Consider the following 17,065-nt stretch of genomic DNA (forward strand, 5'->3'; position numbering starts at 1 on the left):
CTCTCCACCAAAATCCTAAAAAGGCACTTATCTTAGCACGGAGAGTAGGTACCAAGTAGAGGTTCGATAAAAAAAATATTGGTACGAGACAATAGGTTAATGTTTTGTGATTTACGGTTAAAAAACTAGACCCATCTGAAATGCAATGTTGTAATATCGGAGTTGCATCCCCGGCCAATAAAGATCATGACTCGATGAGCGGTTGCTGCTACCCACATAACATAAATAGCTTAAATGCTTACTTAAATGTTTAACTTGCGCTTACAGCTAGATCAATCATTACCTATAAAAGATAATCATCAATAATACATCAGTGCCAGTACAACGGATAATAAAACGAACTTATACAAAGTCCAACACAAAAGCTTGATCGCCTCTTAAAACACTGGTAAAATCAAACAAAATATATAAAGAACAATGATATCTAACTGTTCAGTTCGTCAAACAGCCAACACAGGCAAAACGACGTTTAGGGGTGCAAAGAACACGATGAGATTGTAAATGAATATGAAAGATGCACAGATCTTGACGACATTTCATCAAACAGGCCAACACAGGTGAAACGACGGTTAGGGTAGCAAAGAACACGATGAGATGGTAAATGAATAGGAAAAATGCACTCTTGCCGACATTTCTCAGGCATCCTCTTTTACTCTTTCCTGTACGCATTCTGCTGTTGTGTGCCTTGATCAATTTGAACTCGTTGCGGTAATGCACACAAATAAACATCGACCTTTGCATTTACTCTCAAGTGGAAGCAGAAAGCTCATCCCTTGTCGGCTTTGAACAGACTTTCCAGGTCATCTCAGCGGTAGCCACCCCATCCTCTTCCTCTTCCTCGGCCACCCCTGCCCCGCCCCCTTCCACTGCCTCTACCATCACGGGACAATCCTTCAAAAGCTCTGTTCACAAGCTGGTTTTGCATTCCTCCTCTCCCCTTCTTATTTGCAGGGCCATTCCCATTTGTAGCAGGTTGTGACCTCTTCCCCCTGAGTGATTTGCAAACTAAAAATGAGTAAAATGAAACATTTTAGGAACTATAAGAAAGTTTGAAATATTGGATAAGCATGCATCCAACCCTGCTGTTGTAGCGTCTGATTTCTTGGGCTGCTCCATCCATGATAGAGTGATTTTCTTATCACCGATAAATAAAGGGGATTTCGAATGCAATGACTGAAAGAAACATCATTGATATAGTTAGAAAATGTATAGTGTAAGTACATGACATGTCAAAAAAAAAAACTTCTGGCTCTGTTTCAAAAGGTATGTCATTTAAAAGTAGTTTAGGCCTGTATGTATGAAAGTTGGGCAAATTGAAGATAGGGGATGATGAGCTATGATGATGGGGAACTCACATATGCATGATAATATCAAATTCTTGTTTTGAATGTCATATATCCTCTACTTAACAAGGCATTAATTAATCAACTAGGAGTACAAGCGCCTAGAAACGCCTAGGGGCTCAGGCAGAGCCTGGTTGCCTGCCTAGCACTTAGTGCTTTTTGAATATTGCTTCTGACAGATACAAATAGACATCATATCAAGCTATCAGCAGTGTAAACCAGAGGAATGTGGTTCAGTCGTTTAGGCATTATATATGTATGTATATCAAGGTTTGCATATTTAACATCAAAGTTCTTGTTTTGAATGTCATATCCTCTACTTAACAAGGTATTAATTAATCAACTAGGAGTACATGCGCCTAGAAACACCTATAGGCTCCGGCAGAGCCTGGTTGCCTGCCTAGCGCTTAGTGCTTTTTGAACATTGCTTCTAACAGATACAAATAGACATCATATCAAGTTATCGGCAGTGTAAACCAAAGGAATGTAGTCAGTCCTTTAGGCATTATATATGTATATCAAGGTTTGCATAATTTAATATCAAAGTTCACATAGCTAGAACATATACTTCAGATGAAGAGCTACAGATTAGGTCTATTTGGACCATACACAATCAATACCAGCTTGGCCAAATAGACACAGAATTTTATGTCCTCATGATATGGTAAAGTAATACTATGAGATTGACATTTGGGTGTGTAATTCTTCCATTCTCTATCAATATATGCATATATCTAATCATGTACCACGTAAGGGCTTATTGTTACTGCTTTCTGTTTATTTCCTTTATTCCCAACTTTATTTATTTATCCTATGAATGAGATTTCCTCATACTGAGCAGTGAGCAGTGAATTAAAATATTTTTCATTTCTTCTTTATGTCTACAATTTCAATATCACCATCTTATATTTGCACTGCCTCCAATGTTACAAGAACTGCTGGCCCAAGAATCTAGTCATCACGATAATCATGGAAACATGTTCCTACTGCCGACCAGAGCTAGTCTAAAATACATTGGAGAGAATTAAGGGACTCGAAAAAGGGTCTGAACCAACCAAAGTTGATACCTAAGTAAAACAAAGAAATAACCTGTGTCATTGCCAATATATTGTTATATGACCTCATTGTCCTTGTTGAAGTTTGATGATCGCCTTTCTGCACCAAAAAAAAAAAAATCACAATTGTCTGGAATGTTATCTCTGAAAAATAGATTGTTGACCCATGATAGTTCAGCCTACTAAATCGCAAAAACTCACAATTTTATTTTTTTCCTCTTCAGTTTTTGCTGAAGATATTGCCTTGTTGAAATCTGCCATCCCCTGAGTTAGTCGCTTTGAGGCTGCTCGTACCGTCTCTTCTGTTCCAGTTAACCTGCGTATTTCAAACAGTAAGAAACTCGCAAACATGAAAGTTTGGAGGAAAAACTACACCATTGAATGAAAAAAGTTCAGGTTGAATGAAGACTTTTCAGTAGAAAGTTGCATGAAACTCTCAGCATTGCTCACAAAATTGTTTGATTTCATATCAGCACATGCAAATCTGATATGAACACAGCTTTTGTGTGCTCCGTACAATGCTCCCACAGAGGAATAGAATTGAGATCCTGGGACGAGGAACGTGGCACAGTACCACATTCCCAACAACACTAGTCTCACATTTGTTCATTGATGATCGTCCAAATTTAACGTCTATAAGATCCAAGATCCAAATCGATTGCTTCCCTTTTCTTCCTTCATGTCCATAGGGACATGCAACTTCAATTGATTGACACCACCCTTAAGATCACACCTGGTTCATTCCCTCAGTGAATACCTAACAGTATGTATCATTAGAATTACATCCAGTAGGCAGGGAGTTCTATTTTTGAAGGATGTGCTTAGATCTTTAACACCCCGTTTGAATGTATATATTCATGCCCAGAGTTCAGAATTGGTACTGTGTGTGCCAGAATTCTGATGTTTGGATGGCCTGGGAATTGGAGGCTGGAAATTAGCTCCAATACCAAACGGTATTTAGCATACTGGTTGTGCTCCCTTCCGAAATTCGGAGCCCTCCCGCTCCACAGTTGTCAGAAATCGCCATCTTCCCCGCACTCACTTCGCCACAACCAGCAAAAAAAGAGAATAAAAACAGAAGCCAGTGGTAGGTGACCAGGGCAGTTAGACGGCAGCATGCAGGTCAGTTCTTCCGGCCTTAACTCTCTCAGGCAAGTCCAACTCTCCTGGCCACCTCCGCCAACGCTCCATGGCAGGCTTCCTTCCCCTCCCCTCCTCCCCCTGTCCACTCGAGTGATGGCGCATCATGCATATGCTTATAGCCCGCTCTCGCAGCAGCACAGCAGCGATGGAGCAAGCACACAGCACTCTGGGTTAGCAGCGGCTGGTGGCATGCACCCATTCTCCCTCTGCAAAACCCTCCATCTGGTGGCGCTCCATGCCTTCTTCTCTCTCCCAATCTGCACCCCTCCTCCCCTCCGCCATGGCCAGACGAGAAGCTGGAGTGTTGGGTTGTGGGCTGGCGATTGGATAAGCAGCGCAGGGTGGTTGGGTTGTGGGCGTGGTGAAAAAGGAGGAGAAGATGGGTCAATTCTCAACTTGACGATATGCACATCGCATGAATTGGTATTTGCCACCTCTCTGGATTCCAGGTAGAATCAACATCCAAACAAAAGGTTTGGTATCGTAGCCGGTATTGGAACCTTTCAATTCCAGCAGCTCAATATCCACATCAAAATGGACTCTAATGCAGACTAGACACCACAGTTAATGAGAGATGAAGCCAAAAAGGATTGAATATGTTACAAGGAAATGGGAGGTCAGGCTACATGAACGAAAGTTTGGTGTAAAATTATGAAGCAAGTGGCTACAACTAATAACTAGACTTGCTCGCTCAGCTAGTGCTTCTAAACAAATCCGCACAAAACAAAATAGAACATACAAATTAGCTACTGCAACAATGGAAGCACATCCAAGGTGAAAAACTATAGCTACCTCTCCGTGAAATCTTTGTAATGCTCTGAGAAGTCCTCTCCAAGTCTATCTGATGGTTGCCCAGTAACAATCTTGTAACCACATAGACTGTTCGTTGTGTTTGGAGTCTGAAATGCAGATTTGGTCAGCACTTTTTTAGATAATAATGGAAATAAATCCGGCTTCAACTTTTTTGAAATAAAATCTCCAAGAGAATCAGACTACTTATTACTCCCTCCATTCCAAATCGTAAGTTGTTCTAACTTTTTTAGATGTAGTCTTTTGTATGTATATAGATATAATGTATATCTAGGTACGTAGCAAAAACTATGAACCTAGAGAAGCTAAAATGACTTACAATTTCGAATGGAGGCAGTACAAAATTGTGTAACCACACAAATGTCTCACTCTAACACTCAATACTAGCATTATAAAGCCATACAAAGGAAGCAAAAAATATCATTGCCACCATTTCAAGCACTTGACAACTTGGGAGAATGCGCTCCTTATTGACAGATTTGGTCAGCACTTAGAAAAGGGCATCCATAAAGAAACGATATGATTCATAACTGATGACCAAACCTAACCTTATGAGCCAAATGATGAAAAGTGTACAGCAAGCACTCAACATAATTATGGCTGATATCTTCCACCTTCTTCCCAGGCATATACTTCTGCAATTCAAACAGTAACAGAATGCTCAAAAGTATGCAGAAAAAATAACAAATGCTAAACAGTCTGTTATCAAAATAACTCATTACATCTCATCTTTTGATGAACAATGAAAACCTAGAAAAATTGTGCTCAGGCCTCAGATACAGATTTGAATTAAGAAGTGTACTAACCTTGAGTAACTGAACAACAGATGGAAGCAGCTGACGTGAATCTTGTGCTGTCGCATACGGTGAACTTGAAGCAATAGTCTTGAGCAAATCCAGTTTCTTTTCTTCAGGAATCTAAAATATGCATAGAATGGAAAAAAATAAAACTTAGTTTCCAAAAAAAAAAACGGTTCCATTTTATGCATGACATGGATTTCCAGTTTATTCATGACATTGGTAAAGAGTTTGACTGGAGTTTCAGACTGTTATAACAAAGCGACAGCATAAACCTTCATAACTACTGTATAGTGCAGCTTCTTTTTTTTTTAATTTATCCCATGTTAGCTTTTGTTAAGAGGGTAACCAATTTAGTATTGATCATTTTTCACTTCATAAACAAATTATCAATATATCTGGTCGCTACATCCAGGAAACCATTCACTGGACAAATGCGGACTTAGACAACAATATAGCAAATATAAACTGTGAAGAGTCAAACAAAAACTATTGACTTCATGATGATTCTGCAGCAAGACCAAACAAGCAAGATACAAATTAAAGCATTCTTTGTTCAGCATGAAAATACTAAATCCATAGAAATAAAAAGATGTAATGCTTTGCCCTGTTGCCATGCTGTTTCAAGGAAATGCTTTTTGCACTTCATGTGAATTAGAGAGGACAAAGCACAAGGACAAAGCACAAGTGGAAATGATTACCTTCTCAAATGCTGGAACAATTTGCTTGACGAAGTAATTGAGGAACTTGCTTGCTGATCCTCCTCTCTGCAAATCATGTAATCCAAATTACAATATGATATTCACCACCAACTTAAATAACTCATCATCGTTTTTAGTATATTTAGTGATACCATGAAGATCGGAAGAGCCATATACATGCATGAAATCCACCTCTCAATGTGGTCAATGTCAGAAACCTGGAAGGATGAATGAGAATGATGAGAAAAAAAAAACACAGTTTATCTCAAATCAAGAACACAAAACAAAGCTTAATTTTTTATACCATGGAAAAAAGTTTACGCGAACTTATCCCCATACATTTCTAATATGCTTCTATAAACATTCAAGTAAAATAGAAAGCACTGAAACTAGTGCAGCTTCTAAAGAATTAATCTGTTATTTTGCATATCATACAGTAAATTTGGTTCCAATACTGTTCACATAACATACTTACATTGAATTGTGAATTCAGATCAGCCTGTGCTTGAATAATTTCAATTAGTTCTTGAAAGGACTCTCTAGGAGCAGAATCCCCAAATATGCTCAAGCTTCGCAGGAACCCCATGAATAGTTCAAATTCTGAACCAGTTACATCTTGCACACTCTGAATAATGTCATTTGTTCAAGCTCAACACATAACATAAATAGAGAATTGAACGATGTAAACGATCATATGGTCAAAAACTGAAAACAGTCAACATACTTTCTTTATCAAATCTGTTATAAATCTCTCCATTTCTGCTTGAGGTTTCAGTAGCTCTGCTTTAAGAGGAAAGACCTAAATCCAAAAAAACACAAACACATTCTTGATCTAGCACGCTACAATCTATGATCAACAAAATATGTAATCCCTACATACAGCTATATACCTTGTCTCGAAGAAAACAAATAATCTTCTCACGAATCTCTGATCCTTGCTCCACATGCTTAAATAAAGGTTGTAAAGAATCTGGCCAATATAAGGAACCAATGGACATCTAAAAGAATGAACAACTGAAAAGGAGAATTCATACAATACAAGCATAGTGTGCATTTCAAAAAAAAACAAATGAAGGTATTCCCTCTTGTGTCTCCCATGTACCCTATGGGCCATAGTTTTTATGGCGTCCGAGCGGTTTTTGAATCAGGGCGTCGTGCTTGCTGTAGCCCGCTCGCGTATGGCGTCGCCTTGGGGCAAAAGGCGTCGAATCCGCTGAGGCGGACGCCTGCGCGCGGGGAAAACACGTCTGAGCGGGGGAAAGAGCGGCGCATTGCGTGCGTGCGGGAAAAGGAGGCGCTGCGCGCGCGGGGAAAAGGAGGAGCTGCGCGCGTATATCTGCCGCCAAGACTCTGCATCCGCGCCAGGGAGGGAAAGGGAGGTGAGAGGGAGGGAAAGGGAGGCGAGAGGGAGAGAGAAGAGCGCGGCGGCGCACCTGAAATCGGGCGGCGACTGCGACCGCGAGCTGCGACTCCCGCCCCATCCATGTCCGTGACTTCCACCCCATCCACGACCGTGATTCCCGCCCCATCCGCGACTGCGGTTATGTCCTCCCGTCTCGACGTCTCCTTCCCCTGGTCTTGCTCCAATCCTCCCCTCCTCTTTCCTCTGTCGCTCTGCTTTTCCTCCCCCTTCCTCTGCTCTGCTTCTTGTAGTCGTGCTCTGCTCCTTCTACTCTGCTCTGCTATGGGTGCATAAGTCCATCTTTGTTTTTACAGTTGATAGCACAATGGCAAGTTCATCTTCCATCACCAGTGATTATGATCCTAAGACTGATCCAGCTCGGAAGGAAAATGTTGAGGATCCAGGATGGAAGTATGCCTACTGGCCAAACCTTCAAAGCAAAGATGTGGTAGCATGCTCCCTGTGTGGTGCCTCATTTTATGTAGGCATAAAAAGGGTGAAGAAACATCTTGCTGGTGGCTTTGGAGACACAAAAGCATGCATCAAAACTACCACTTCAATTAGAATGGAGATGAGAGATTGCTTGAATGGTCATGCTTAGATGATGTTATCTCACTAGAGTCTAATTTGTTTATTGGGAGAGGAGAGATTTCAGATTTGCTATTTTGCTATTTTATGTTGTGCACTGCTGCTCTAGCAGCACTATTTATTATGGTATTATCTGGTATGATTTGCTTCTAAGCTCTAGTGGCATTGTATATTGAGATATGTTTATTGCGTCGCCTCGCCACGCGCCTTAAACGCCTAGGCGTCTGGAAGGGGGTAGCTTGCCGCACCTCGCCTTACCGCCTTAAAAACTATGCGATGGGCCTCAATACTATCATCCAATTCAGCCCCTATTATTAGTAATGGTATCAGAGCTCTAGGTTTTATGATCCAACTAACAACCCCTCTTGGTATCAGAGCTCCTGGTGTTGCTGCAGTTTTGTGCTGCTGCTGTTTATTTTGGAGAACAGACGTACGGCTAGCCTGATCTGCAGTTTAGCATCATGCTGTCATGTGCGGGTATTAGTGTCATGCCTTCAATCTTCTGCGGCCACTATCACCAATTTGTTTTGCTGCTGCTATAGCTGAGGCCTATTTTCTAAATAATTCTCAACTGCATGTGTTTCCATCCAAGTCCAGTTGCACATCTCTAGTTCGTCCATGCTGTGCATGTCCACAAATTCATTGTCAGACTCAGCCAATTTTTATTTGTTTTATGGTTAGCTGAATCCTGTCGATTTAGCTAACCATCATCATCATTGATGCGACTATGCCCTCTTGGTCTCTTTCATAGCCATTTTGCTACACGTCAAGATCAATGACCGTTTATTTGTTATCATCATCATCATTCTATCCTACTCCATGCCATCTTGCAACAGTGACTCTTTGTTCTTCCTTTGGATTGATTTGGCACATCTCTTTATTCTCGTCGGGTTGAATTCTCCAAAACAAGGTTCATAGTTGAAGAGTTCAAGTACCGTTTGTGAAGAAAACTTGAGGCATTTGCTGAAGTACGTGTTGTGAAGGCAGTACCCTGAGGAGGTCAACTTCTACATCGACATTGTTCAAGAGTTGCACGCTTCGGTGACATCTTCGATTTTGGATGTATTATTTTTATTTTTCAAGTCTAGTGCATAGTGTCAACTCTCCAAACGCAACGACATTGCATTCACATTGCATTTGAGAGAGGGTGTTAGGGTATAATAGTCAAGGGTATTAGTGTAATCTCCTAATCTAGGGTTTCCCTCTTGTGTCTCCCATGTACTCTATATATAGTCCCTATGGGCCTCAATACTATCATCCAATTCAGCCCCTATTATTAGTAACACATAGAAGGTCCAAGCTCCGTAGACTTCAACAGTGGTTACATATAATAAAGGAATATCTGAAAATTGAAAGGCAGAGAACAGGTTGTGATCAATACATGCCTCGATTCAATGCCATTAACTGAACAAAGAATAAGCAGAAGAAATATCTGAAGGACAGACACTGGGTTCAGAACTAGTACTTTATACTTTAAAATAAAAATAAACAACATTGGTTCACTGCCTTGTAGTTAGGCAACCCAAAAAAAATAAGCCTATAAGCAGGTTCGTGGGCTAGCCCACTTGTACCCTACTTGTAGTATCTTTAATCACAAGATAGTTTACCTAAATAATTGCCACTAACAGAGGAAAATTCACATAGATTCACAGGGTAAGCTATTCAAATCATATAATCCTTAATCATTAACAATCAACGATGGGCATTGGAATCTTACTTTTAACATCTTGTCGTATAAGGGACATGAGCGCTTTATGAACAGCATCACGCTCCACATTTTCCTCTGAAATGTAGGCAAAAAATCAGATGTGCATATGCAATAACCATTGCAGCAAAGTAATATAGGAAGACCATACCGCTTGTAAGGAGTTGTCCCAAAACATCTGCAATTTTTGACACAAATTCAGTATCTTTGCCAAGAAGTGGAAATCCCCGAATAGCTTGTATTCTGATCTGTAGGAACATATAGCATCAAAGAAACAGCATGTCAATTCTTCTCTTTAAACAAATATAAGAAACACTAACAAAATCAAAGAACAGCATGTTAATTCGAGAAGTGCCAAATAAAATCTTCGAAAACAACTGTTTAAACTCTTGAGTAAACGTGTGAAGAAATCAAGGACAAACATGAAACAAATAACTGATGTATCACAAGAAAAACATGACAGATTGAAAATTTTTATACAGCATTAAAGCGTTAGGCCTCATATGATCAACAGTGAAACAAGTGAACATCACCCATTCACCGTTCCTTGTGATGTCCCCATTAAAATAACTCAGGTATAAAAGGCCTTTTTCGTTTCCCAAATTGTTCAAGCCTAAATTGTACTATCTCTAGCAAATCTTGTATTAGTATTACAAACGGCATCATGCCATATAAAAAAGGATAGTCGCTTTGCTGGTTAAGAATAGATTTGGTAGAGTGAGCCAATTTCAAATGACAGATTATACTCTCTGTGCATGTACTCCAGAGCTATTATAAGTGTTCGTCTCGTAGGAATAGGAATAGAGTAATAAATGGCAGGAAAAAAACACATTGTACAGTGCAATAAGCAAACGACTCAATTTTTTTAAGAAATTTATTTTTGGAAATGAAGCTGCCTAAACACAATGGAAACCCAATCCAGCTATTTTTAGTTCGCTCAAAACAGTGGACCAACCTATCGCATAAACTGCTAGTGGGTTTGCTCTCAACTTGTGGTTACACAGAATAACTTGCCAAAACATACCGCTCTGCCAACAGCCAAGGGAATCCAGAGGGGAACCTAGAGAGATGCGAGCATATACCGCGAGCTCCTCCATATCGACGAGGTCGAACATGGCCGACATGGCGCGCGTGGCGAGTGCAGGGAAGCTCCGGAAGAACCTGGGGATGAGCTGCGCCGCGAGCTGCTTCGCCTTGACACTCTGTCCCTTCACCGCTGCAATAATCGCCTCGTAGTCCGCCGCATGCTGCAATTCCGAAGCCGAAAACCCCACTGTCACTCAAAACCCTAGCCTGAACACGGACCGGCCTTAACAAAATATGGGAGAGCGAGGAGGCACCTCGGACTTGTCCTTGGCGGAGGAGAGGCGCTCGCCGAGCTCGTAAAGCCGCTCCACCTCGGCTGCGTCGGCGTCGGCGGCGGCCATGAGAGGAGAGCGAGGGGATTTGGGAGTTAGGGTTTGGGAGGGAACGGAGCTGGGAAGGGAAGGGTGAAAACGTGTTTTTGTCCACGCCACGGACGACATGCTGGCGCTGGACTCCGCGAATCCGCAATCCTACCCAACGGAAGCATCTGGATGGGCCCGACAACGCCCGGGCCATGGAGGCCCGAAACTAGCGTATGCTGATTTATTGCAGGGAAGGGTGAAGAGTGCGCTCAAGAACAGGGCGAGAGTCATGGCCGATTACGATGACGTATGGCTGGTAATCAAAACTTGCCAACGGGCAAACCATGGCTACAAGAGAAAGGGCATGTTTGGTTGGCTATCAAAATTTAGTCACGTCTAATCTTTGGCAAACTTGTGGCTGCCACAAAAAGTATGGCGAGCAAAGTCAAAGCTACATTTATGACAAGGTTTGGCACGAAAATAAGCCTATAATATGGGGGGCGGAGGGACAAAGAAAGTTCGGCGTGCCATAGCTGTAGCATGAACCAAATAGCTGCCGAAGAAATTGTGGCATGACTAACCTTAGGTATGGCAAGCTTTGGTCTCCAACCAAACACGCCCTTTAGTTTGGCGAGCAAAATTGAAGCCACACTTGTGGCAAAGTTTGACAAGAAAATAGGTCTATGACGTGTAGGATAGGGTGCTAAGTGTTGGGCTGACGCCCTACCTTTTCACACCCCCTACCGGCGAAAAGACCCCAATTGGTTTGTTGAAATAGCCTTGCGGGTTGCCAAACCACTCCAACGGCGATGGCACTTTCGCGGAAGCGGAAAGGGCTCTCGCCACTCTCGGTCAATTCTCTATTGCACGGGTGATCTACTATTCATCTCTCATGGCGAAAGGATGTTAACAGTTAAGCCATCGGATGGAGTGCTAGTCCCCTCCCCTAGGCGGGTTCCCTAGCGCCAACATGAGGGGACCACGAGGTCGCGCGAGGGCGGCGTTGGCTGGGGGAGGTCGTAAACGAAAGGACCAGAAGATCCCCGACGAACAGGAATATTCCTTAGGGTTTGAGCAGTTAGAAGGGCATTTTAGTCCACGTAAAAGTTACGGATTAGTATAAATAGTGCTCCATTAGAGTTGTAAGGGGGAGGATGATGGAAACCCTAATCCTTCCAATTGGTATAAAGTTGCAGTTGATCCAATTATCTTTTCGTTAGTCGAGTCTCTCTTCCGTGTGCTTGAGTGGCAATCTAGTGTTCAAAGGCCACAACCGAGAACAATATTGGCGCCCACCGTGGTTGTTGCTCGAGCTTACCATGACTGGAAGGAAAGGAGCAAAGATGGCTAGTGAAAGGGCAGAATTGTCCAAAGCAGGCGACGACGGCGGCGCTACAACGGCAGATGCATCGAACGCTACTGCAGGGAAACTACGGCCACCGTGGCAGCAGAGCTAGTCATCATGGGGTCGAGTGCGCCGCAACGCAGGGCGAAGAGGCAATACCACTAGGTGGACGGGCAAAGACGCCGGAAGGATATGTTCAAGAGGTAGATGAGGATCAAGATAACGACGATGACGAAGACAGCGAAATCACCGATCAGGCAAGAGACCTAAGAAGGTTAGAGCAATACCAACAGGACATCTTAAGGCTGCAGCAAGAAAGGGAGCAGTTGTTATAGTAGGCCGCAGTGCGAAATAGAGCCTAGCAAACTTAGCGGGCCATCAGGCTGGCCGAAAACGAAAGAGAAAGGCTAGTCAGAGAAGTCCAGAAGCTGCAGAGAGTAGGAGCAGAAGGTATCGTTCAAGCAGGCAGAAACATCATGTTGCCAGAAGCACCTAGGCTAGGCAGAGACCCAGACTTGTATGATTCCAACTCACTAGTATCGAAAGAGCTCCAACAGCATCCTTGGCCAATAGATACAAGCCATGCATCCCTAGCTTTCGACAGAAAAACTAATCCAAGAAAGTTCATAGCAAGCTACTGAAACGGCTATATCTTCAGCCAGAGGGGATGCCCAGACCATGGCCAATCTCTCATTCTAGCAGTTGAAGATATCGCACATAATTGGTACACATCATTAAAGCCAGCTTTCGATTCATTCATGGCAATAGATCAAGGCAGAATTGCTAGCAACGTTTAAATGCTACTATCGCGAGGTCGGAACCACGACAAGCATAGTTGTTCGAGTCGGTGTCAGAGTACGGGTCTCCGGTGGCTCGGGTGGACTCAAAAATACAAGAATCATAGAGCGGAACATAATGGTTTATCCTGGTTCGAGCCAATCGAAGCCCTACGTCCAGTAGCTGATGATCCTTGTACTCAAAAACACTCAAAATCAAGGGGTTACAATAGAGTATAGAGAGATATTTGGTAGGGGGTTAGCTCGGTACTAATCCTAAGGTTGTCCTCGCCGCTAGTGGAGTCTTCCCCTCATTTGAGAGGAGGAAGACGACTGGGATGTGGTGGAGGAGCTCTCGGTGCCCCTCTCTGGGTTGCCCCTACCCTCGGTGCTAAGTAGGAGCGGATGGAATAGAATGATCTATCTTAGATTGATCCTTCTCTCCCCTAGGTCCAACCTTATCCCTTATATAACAAGATAGGTCGAAAATCATGGTGGTTTGTGGAGATGAGTCTACGGTCTACATGCGCCAGGATCCAGGAGGGTCTTGCAACAGCGCTCTAGTGTACTGTGGTGGTGTCGTGGAGCCGAAGAAGCCTTGGGCGTCGTCCGACTGCTCTTTTCTGACACTCTGCATGTCAGGCTATGTCGGCTTGGACTGGCCTCCCCCAGGTGGACCTTCTAGAATCTTCATAGGTGGCAAAGGAGGTCAGTTCCAGGGGCTAACATGTGGGCCCACGAGCCGCTCAGCCCCTAGAGGCCGTGGGAAGCTTGTCTTCTTGTGTCACACCCCGTGCGTGACCTTGTCGCGAAAGTGGTCGACAAGGCCATGCCTAGAACATGGGGTTTGGGAGACCTAGAGCCTCGATGGCTCAGGGCATATCTTCTTGCGCCCAAGGCCTTGGCTGATGTTGCAAGCCGGGTAGGAGCCAAGGCCCGAGCTCGAGCGTGTCGTCGATCGAGAGCCTGAGGCACGGGTGAGCCCCCAAGCCCTGAGCGGGGGCTGCACCTGTGCCTAGGCTCAGTTAGGTTTCTTTGTTGGAGGGTGCGCGTAAGTGTACCCAATGGGTATAGCCCCCGAGCCTCCGGTCGATCCTAGAGGGGTCAGTTAGGAGGTCCCTTTGGTCAAGAACCATTAATCCCGAGGCTTAACATACCCATATGTTAGGATCACGTCAGGAGCCCCTGAGCCCTTCGTGGCCTCACTTGGCATGATTCGTGATGGTGATGAAGGGATAAATTCGATCTTCTAGTGATTGAACCCTCCTTGGCGGGGATGACTTCCGCTGATGAGAGTTCGATGCCCTACGTGGGGTCCTTCCCCTAGCATGATGGGGGACGCTTGGCTATCGAGGCCAAGTGGTAGTGATGCTGACCCCTTCTTTGTTCCCATGTCGCATAGGTCTGTAGCCTGAGCGAGGATTCGGTGAACTCGTCTAGGAGTTACCGACTTTAGGCCCAGGGCACCCTTCCTTTGGTTGGGACCTACCAGTGGGTTGGGTCATCGAGAGTGTCTAGGCTCTAGCTTGGGGCCACCTAATCACCCTGACGCGCCACGCCCTTCTAGGGGCTTCGAATAGCAGGCCCCTGATCCTCTCAGGATGGCCTTTCTAGGCCAAACTTCTACAGCCATAGGTCGAGGCATGGGAACGCACCAAGCTTGGGTGGGGGACCCTCATTGTGTCCATCTCTCAATGGCTCCCTGACCCAACTCTAGAGAGTTGGTTGGTTTTGGGGGTACGCCGCCCGAGCGCCCGTCGATCAGGGGTCGAGTTGCTCCATCTAGGGAGCCGGTGTAGCCCCCGAGGCATGGTGGCTTCTAGGGCACGTCCTGTCCGCTGAAGCTTTGTGTAGGAGGTTTGATGGCATCTGGGCCAGTCATGCCTAACGGAGGAGTTAAGGTGTGCATTCCCGCGCTAGTCCCACTTCGTCTGGGAGATGGGACATTGGGCCACGTGGAGCGGATCTAGTGGAGGAGGAGCCATGACACTTGGTGCATGCAGATCTGAGCCATTGGTGGTGACTAGTGGGCCCAAGGGGATTCGGATCCCCTCAAGTCCTGCGAGGAGGCATGCGCAGAGAGGGCAGCGCACTTGGTGGAAAGTGGAGCGGGGACTTGACTTATTGTCAATGCCCTCCTGACTTCAATTTTACTGTGTGGACACCATTGCGCAACCGCTCAGAGGTGTGTTGCGGGGATTGAAGGGACACCTAGCCGATACCCCGAGGCCTTTTTAGCCATCGATGGTTGATCGAAGGGCTTAGGAGCCACCCTTAGTGCATCGACTAGGGCTATAAAGAGAGGCCCCAGGGACGTGGTGCCTTCTATCCTCTTCTCTGGTGTTATAGAACCGACCAATTTATAAGAGCACAAGTACAATGGCAGCCCGCAAGCGGTCGCACTGTCATACTTGAGCCCATATAAACCTGGTAGTTCGTCGAGTACCACGACGGGTCTCGATTAACCATGAATATATAACCAAGATCATACATGATTCAACATACATGTCACATGTTGCATAAGATTCACAAATACAGTTCATTCATCAAAGTACGAATTAAGGTTATTATAAACCAAGTTCAGTAAATAGTAGCGGAAGCAGATTAAAATTTGAAGCTAACTTTTGCCATCATAGTTTAGATATAGTGCCAACTCGTGATCACACTCCCACAAAAGCATGTAAGAAGGATTAATAATAGATGCCTGCCCAGGGCTCACTCCTCATCCATGGTGGGACAGAAGTAGTTCTTACAATAGCTGTGATAAATTGTACCATCTACAATAATGGGAATAAAACTCTGAGTACGAGAATGTACTTAGCTAGACTTACCCATCATAAACCAAAAATAATGTGACTCTAAGGATTATGCAAGGCTTTATAAGTGGAGGTAGCTAGACAACATTTTGCATAAAAAGCGATTAACTCAGTTATATAATTATAATTCGGTCATCAAGTTAATTATAGCTATTCATCTCTAGATTAGCAACTAACCTGTGCCAAACATGTAGTACATCATTTAGTAGCATACAATAGTAACCATAGCCAGTGTAGTAATTCCATGTTCATCATAACCATCATTTTCCATAACACAGTTACTATGATGTTAGTACTAGCCAAGTTTCTCACTGTCCGAGAGAGACGGCGATTCAAATCGATTTCAACCAGCTAGGAATTTATCCCTAACACAAACCTAGGTAGACCAGATTAATGGTCACCTTTGGTACAACTCAGATCTATATTTCGCAGGTTCACTCAGCGCCACACAATCAGGGACAACCAGCTGCTAGGACATTTAGGCCCGACCTGCCCTTGGGCTCATGTCTGGCTCCGAACATATCCTTACTACCATCTAGAGTGCGCACTTTTATAGACCAGGGCCCGCCCTGAGTTGAGCTACTTAGCTTCGCGGTAGGAACGAGTTATCCAGCCAGCTAAGTGATAGGCATGCGTTCAATCTTGTCAGAAGCGCTCAACAATGGTACGGTCCTTAATCGGCACAAACAGGATCACATAAGTCAACCTACACATAGACTTCGCTCGGTCTCCATTTATATTACCCCATGGTTCTTTTCCATGATAGCAAATATAGCCAACAGTGCTTTGGTATCCACCTATATCTTGCAGGTGATAGAAAATCACCTGACTTCTACCGGTCTAAGCATGGCTAAGCATATATTTGATCCTGGACCTACATAGGGTTAAAGGTATATGTAACTAGACAAGGTAGTTCTATGCATCAAGTGTTTCCAATCAACTCTTATAACCTAATGCATCAAACATAAAGGACTCAAGTAATATTTTGTAAAACATGGGAGACTTAGAATGCTCCGGGGCTTGCCTTTGAGTAATACTTTATAAATCAGGAATGAAATGGCGGTAGTAGCCTGCTAACCCTAGAAACTTTATGAACCAAAGTCGGGGCTTTCCAATCCATGACCTCTTGTACTTTTGATGGGTCTACTAGAAATTCCATCTTTAGATAAGATATCACCTAAGAAAGGTACTTTGCT

General features: G+C 43.9%; 1 protein-coding gene across 1 annotated transcript; it reads right to left on the bottom strand.

Moving 5' to 3' along the window:
• Positions 1–268: 268 nt before the first annotated feature.
• Positions 269–11,105, bottom strand: LOC136467036 (apoptosis inhibitor 5-like protein API5). The gene is made up of 16 exons (XM_066465590.1): positions 10,885–11,105; positions 10,627–10,791; positions 9,696–9,792; positions 9,557–9,622; positions 6,740–6,819; positions 6,574–6,648; positions 6,325–6,474; positions 6,002–6,067; positions 5,850–5,915; positions 5,158–5,268; positions 4,900–4,986; positions 4,334–4,440; positions 2,600–2,714; positions 2,433–2,498; positions 1,079–1,173; positions 269–989 (listed from the first exon to the last, which is right to left on the bottom strand). Exons 1-16 carry the CDS (start codon positions 11,068–11,070, stop codon positions 806–808), a joined length of 1,716 nt encoding a protein of 571 aa, XP_066321687.1. The 5' UTR covers positions 11,071–11,105; the 3' UTR covers positions 269–805.
• Between the last annotated feature and the right edge of the window lie 5,960 nt (positions 11,106–17,065).

This window comes from Miscanthus floridulus, chromosome 7 (assembly GCF_019320115.1).
Source record: "Miscanthus floridulus cultivar M001 chromosome 7, ASM1932011v1, whole genome shotgun sequence".
Taxonomy (NCBI): Eukaryota; Viridiplantae; Streptophyta; class Magnoliopsida; order Poales; family Poaceae; genus Miscanthus; species Miscanthus floridulus.

Bases quoted from the DNA above. Each gene is read 5' to 3' on its own strand.
- LOC136467036 (XM_066465590.1), bottom strand. From the start codon at position 11,070: ATGTCGTCCGTGGCGTGGACAAAAACACGTTTTCACCCTTCCCTTCCC. The intron at 9,623-9,695 runs GTATGGTCTTCC...CCTACATTTCAG, and splicing joins GGGACAACTCCTTACAAGCG to AGGAAAATGTGGAGCGTGAT. The intron at 6,068-6,324 runs GTAAGTATGTTA...TCATCCTTCCAG, and splicing joins ATCTGAATTCACAATTCAAT to GTTTCTGACATTGACCACAT.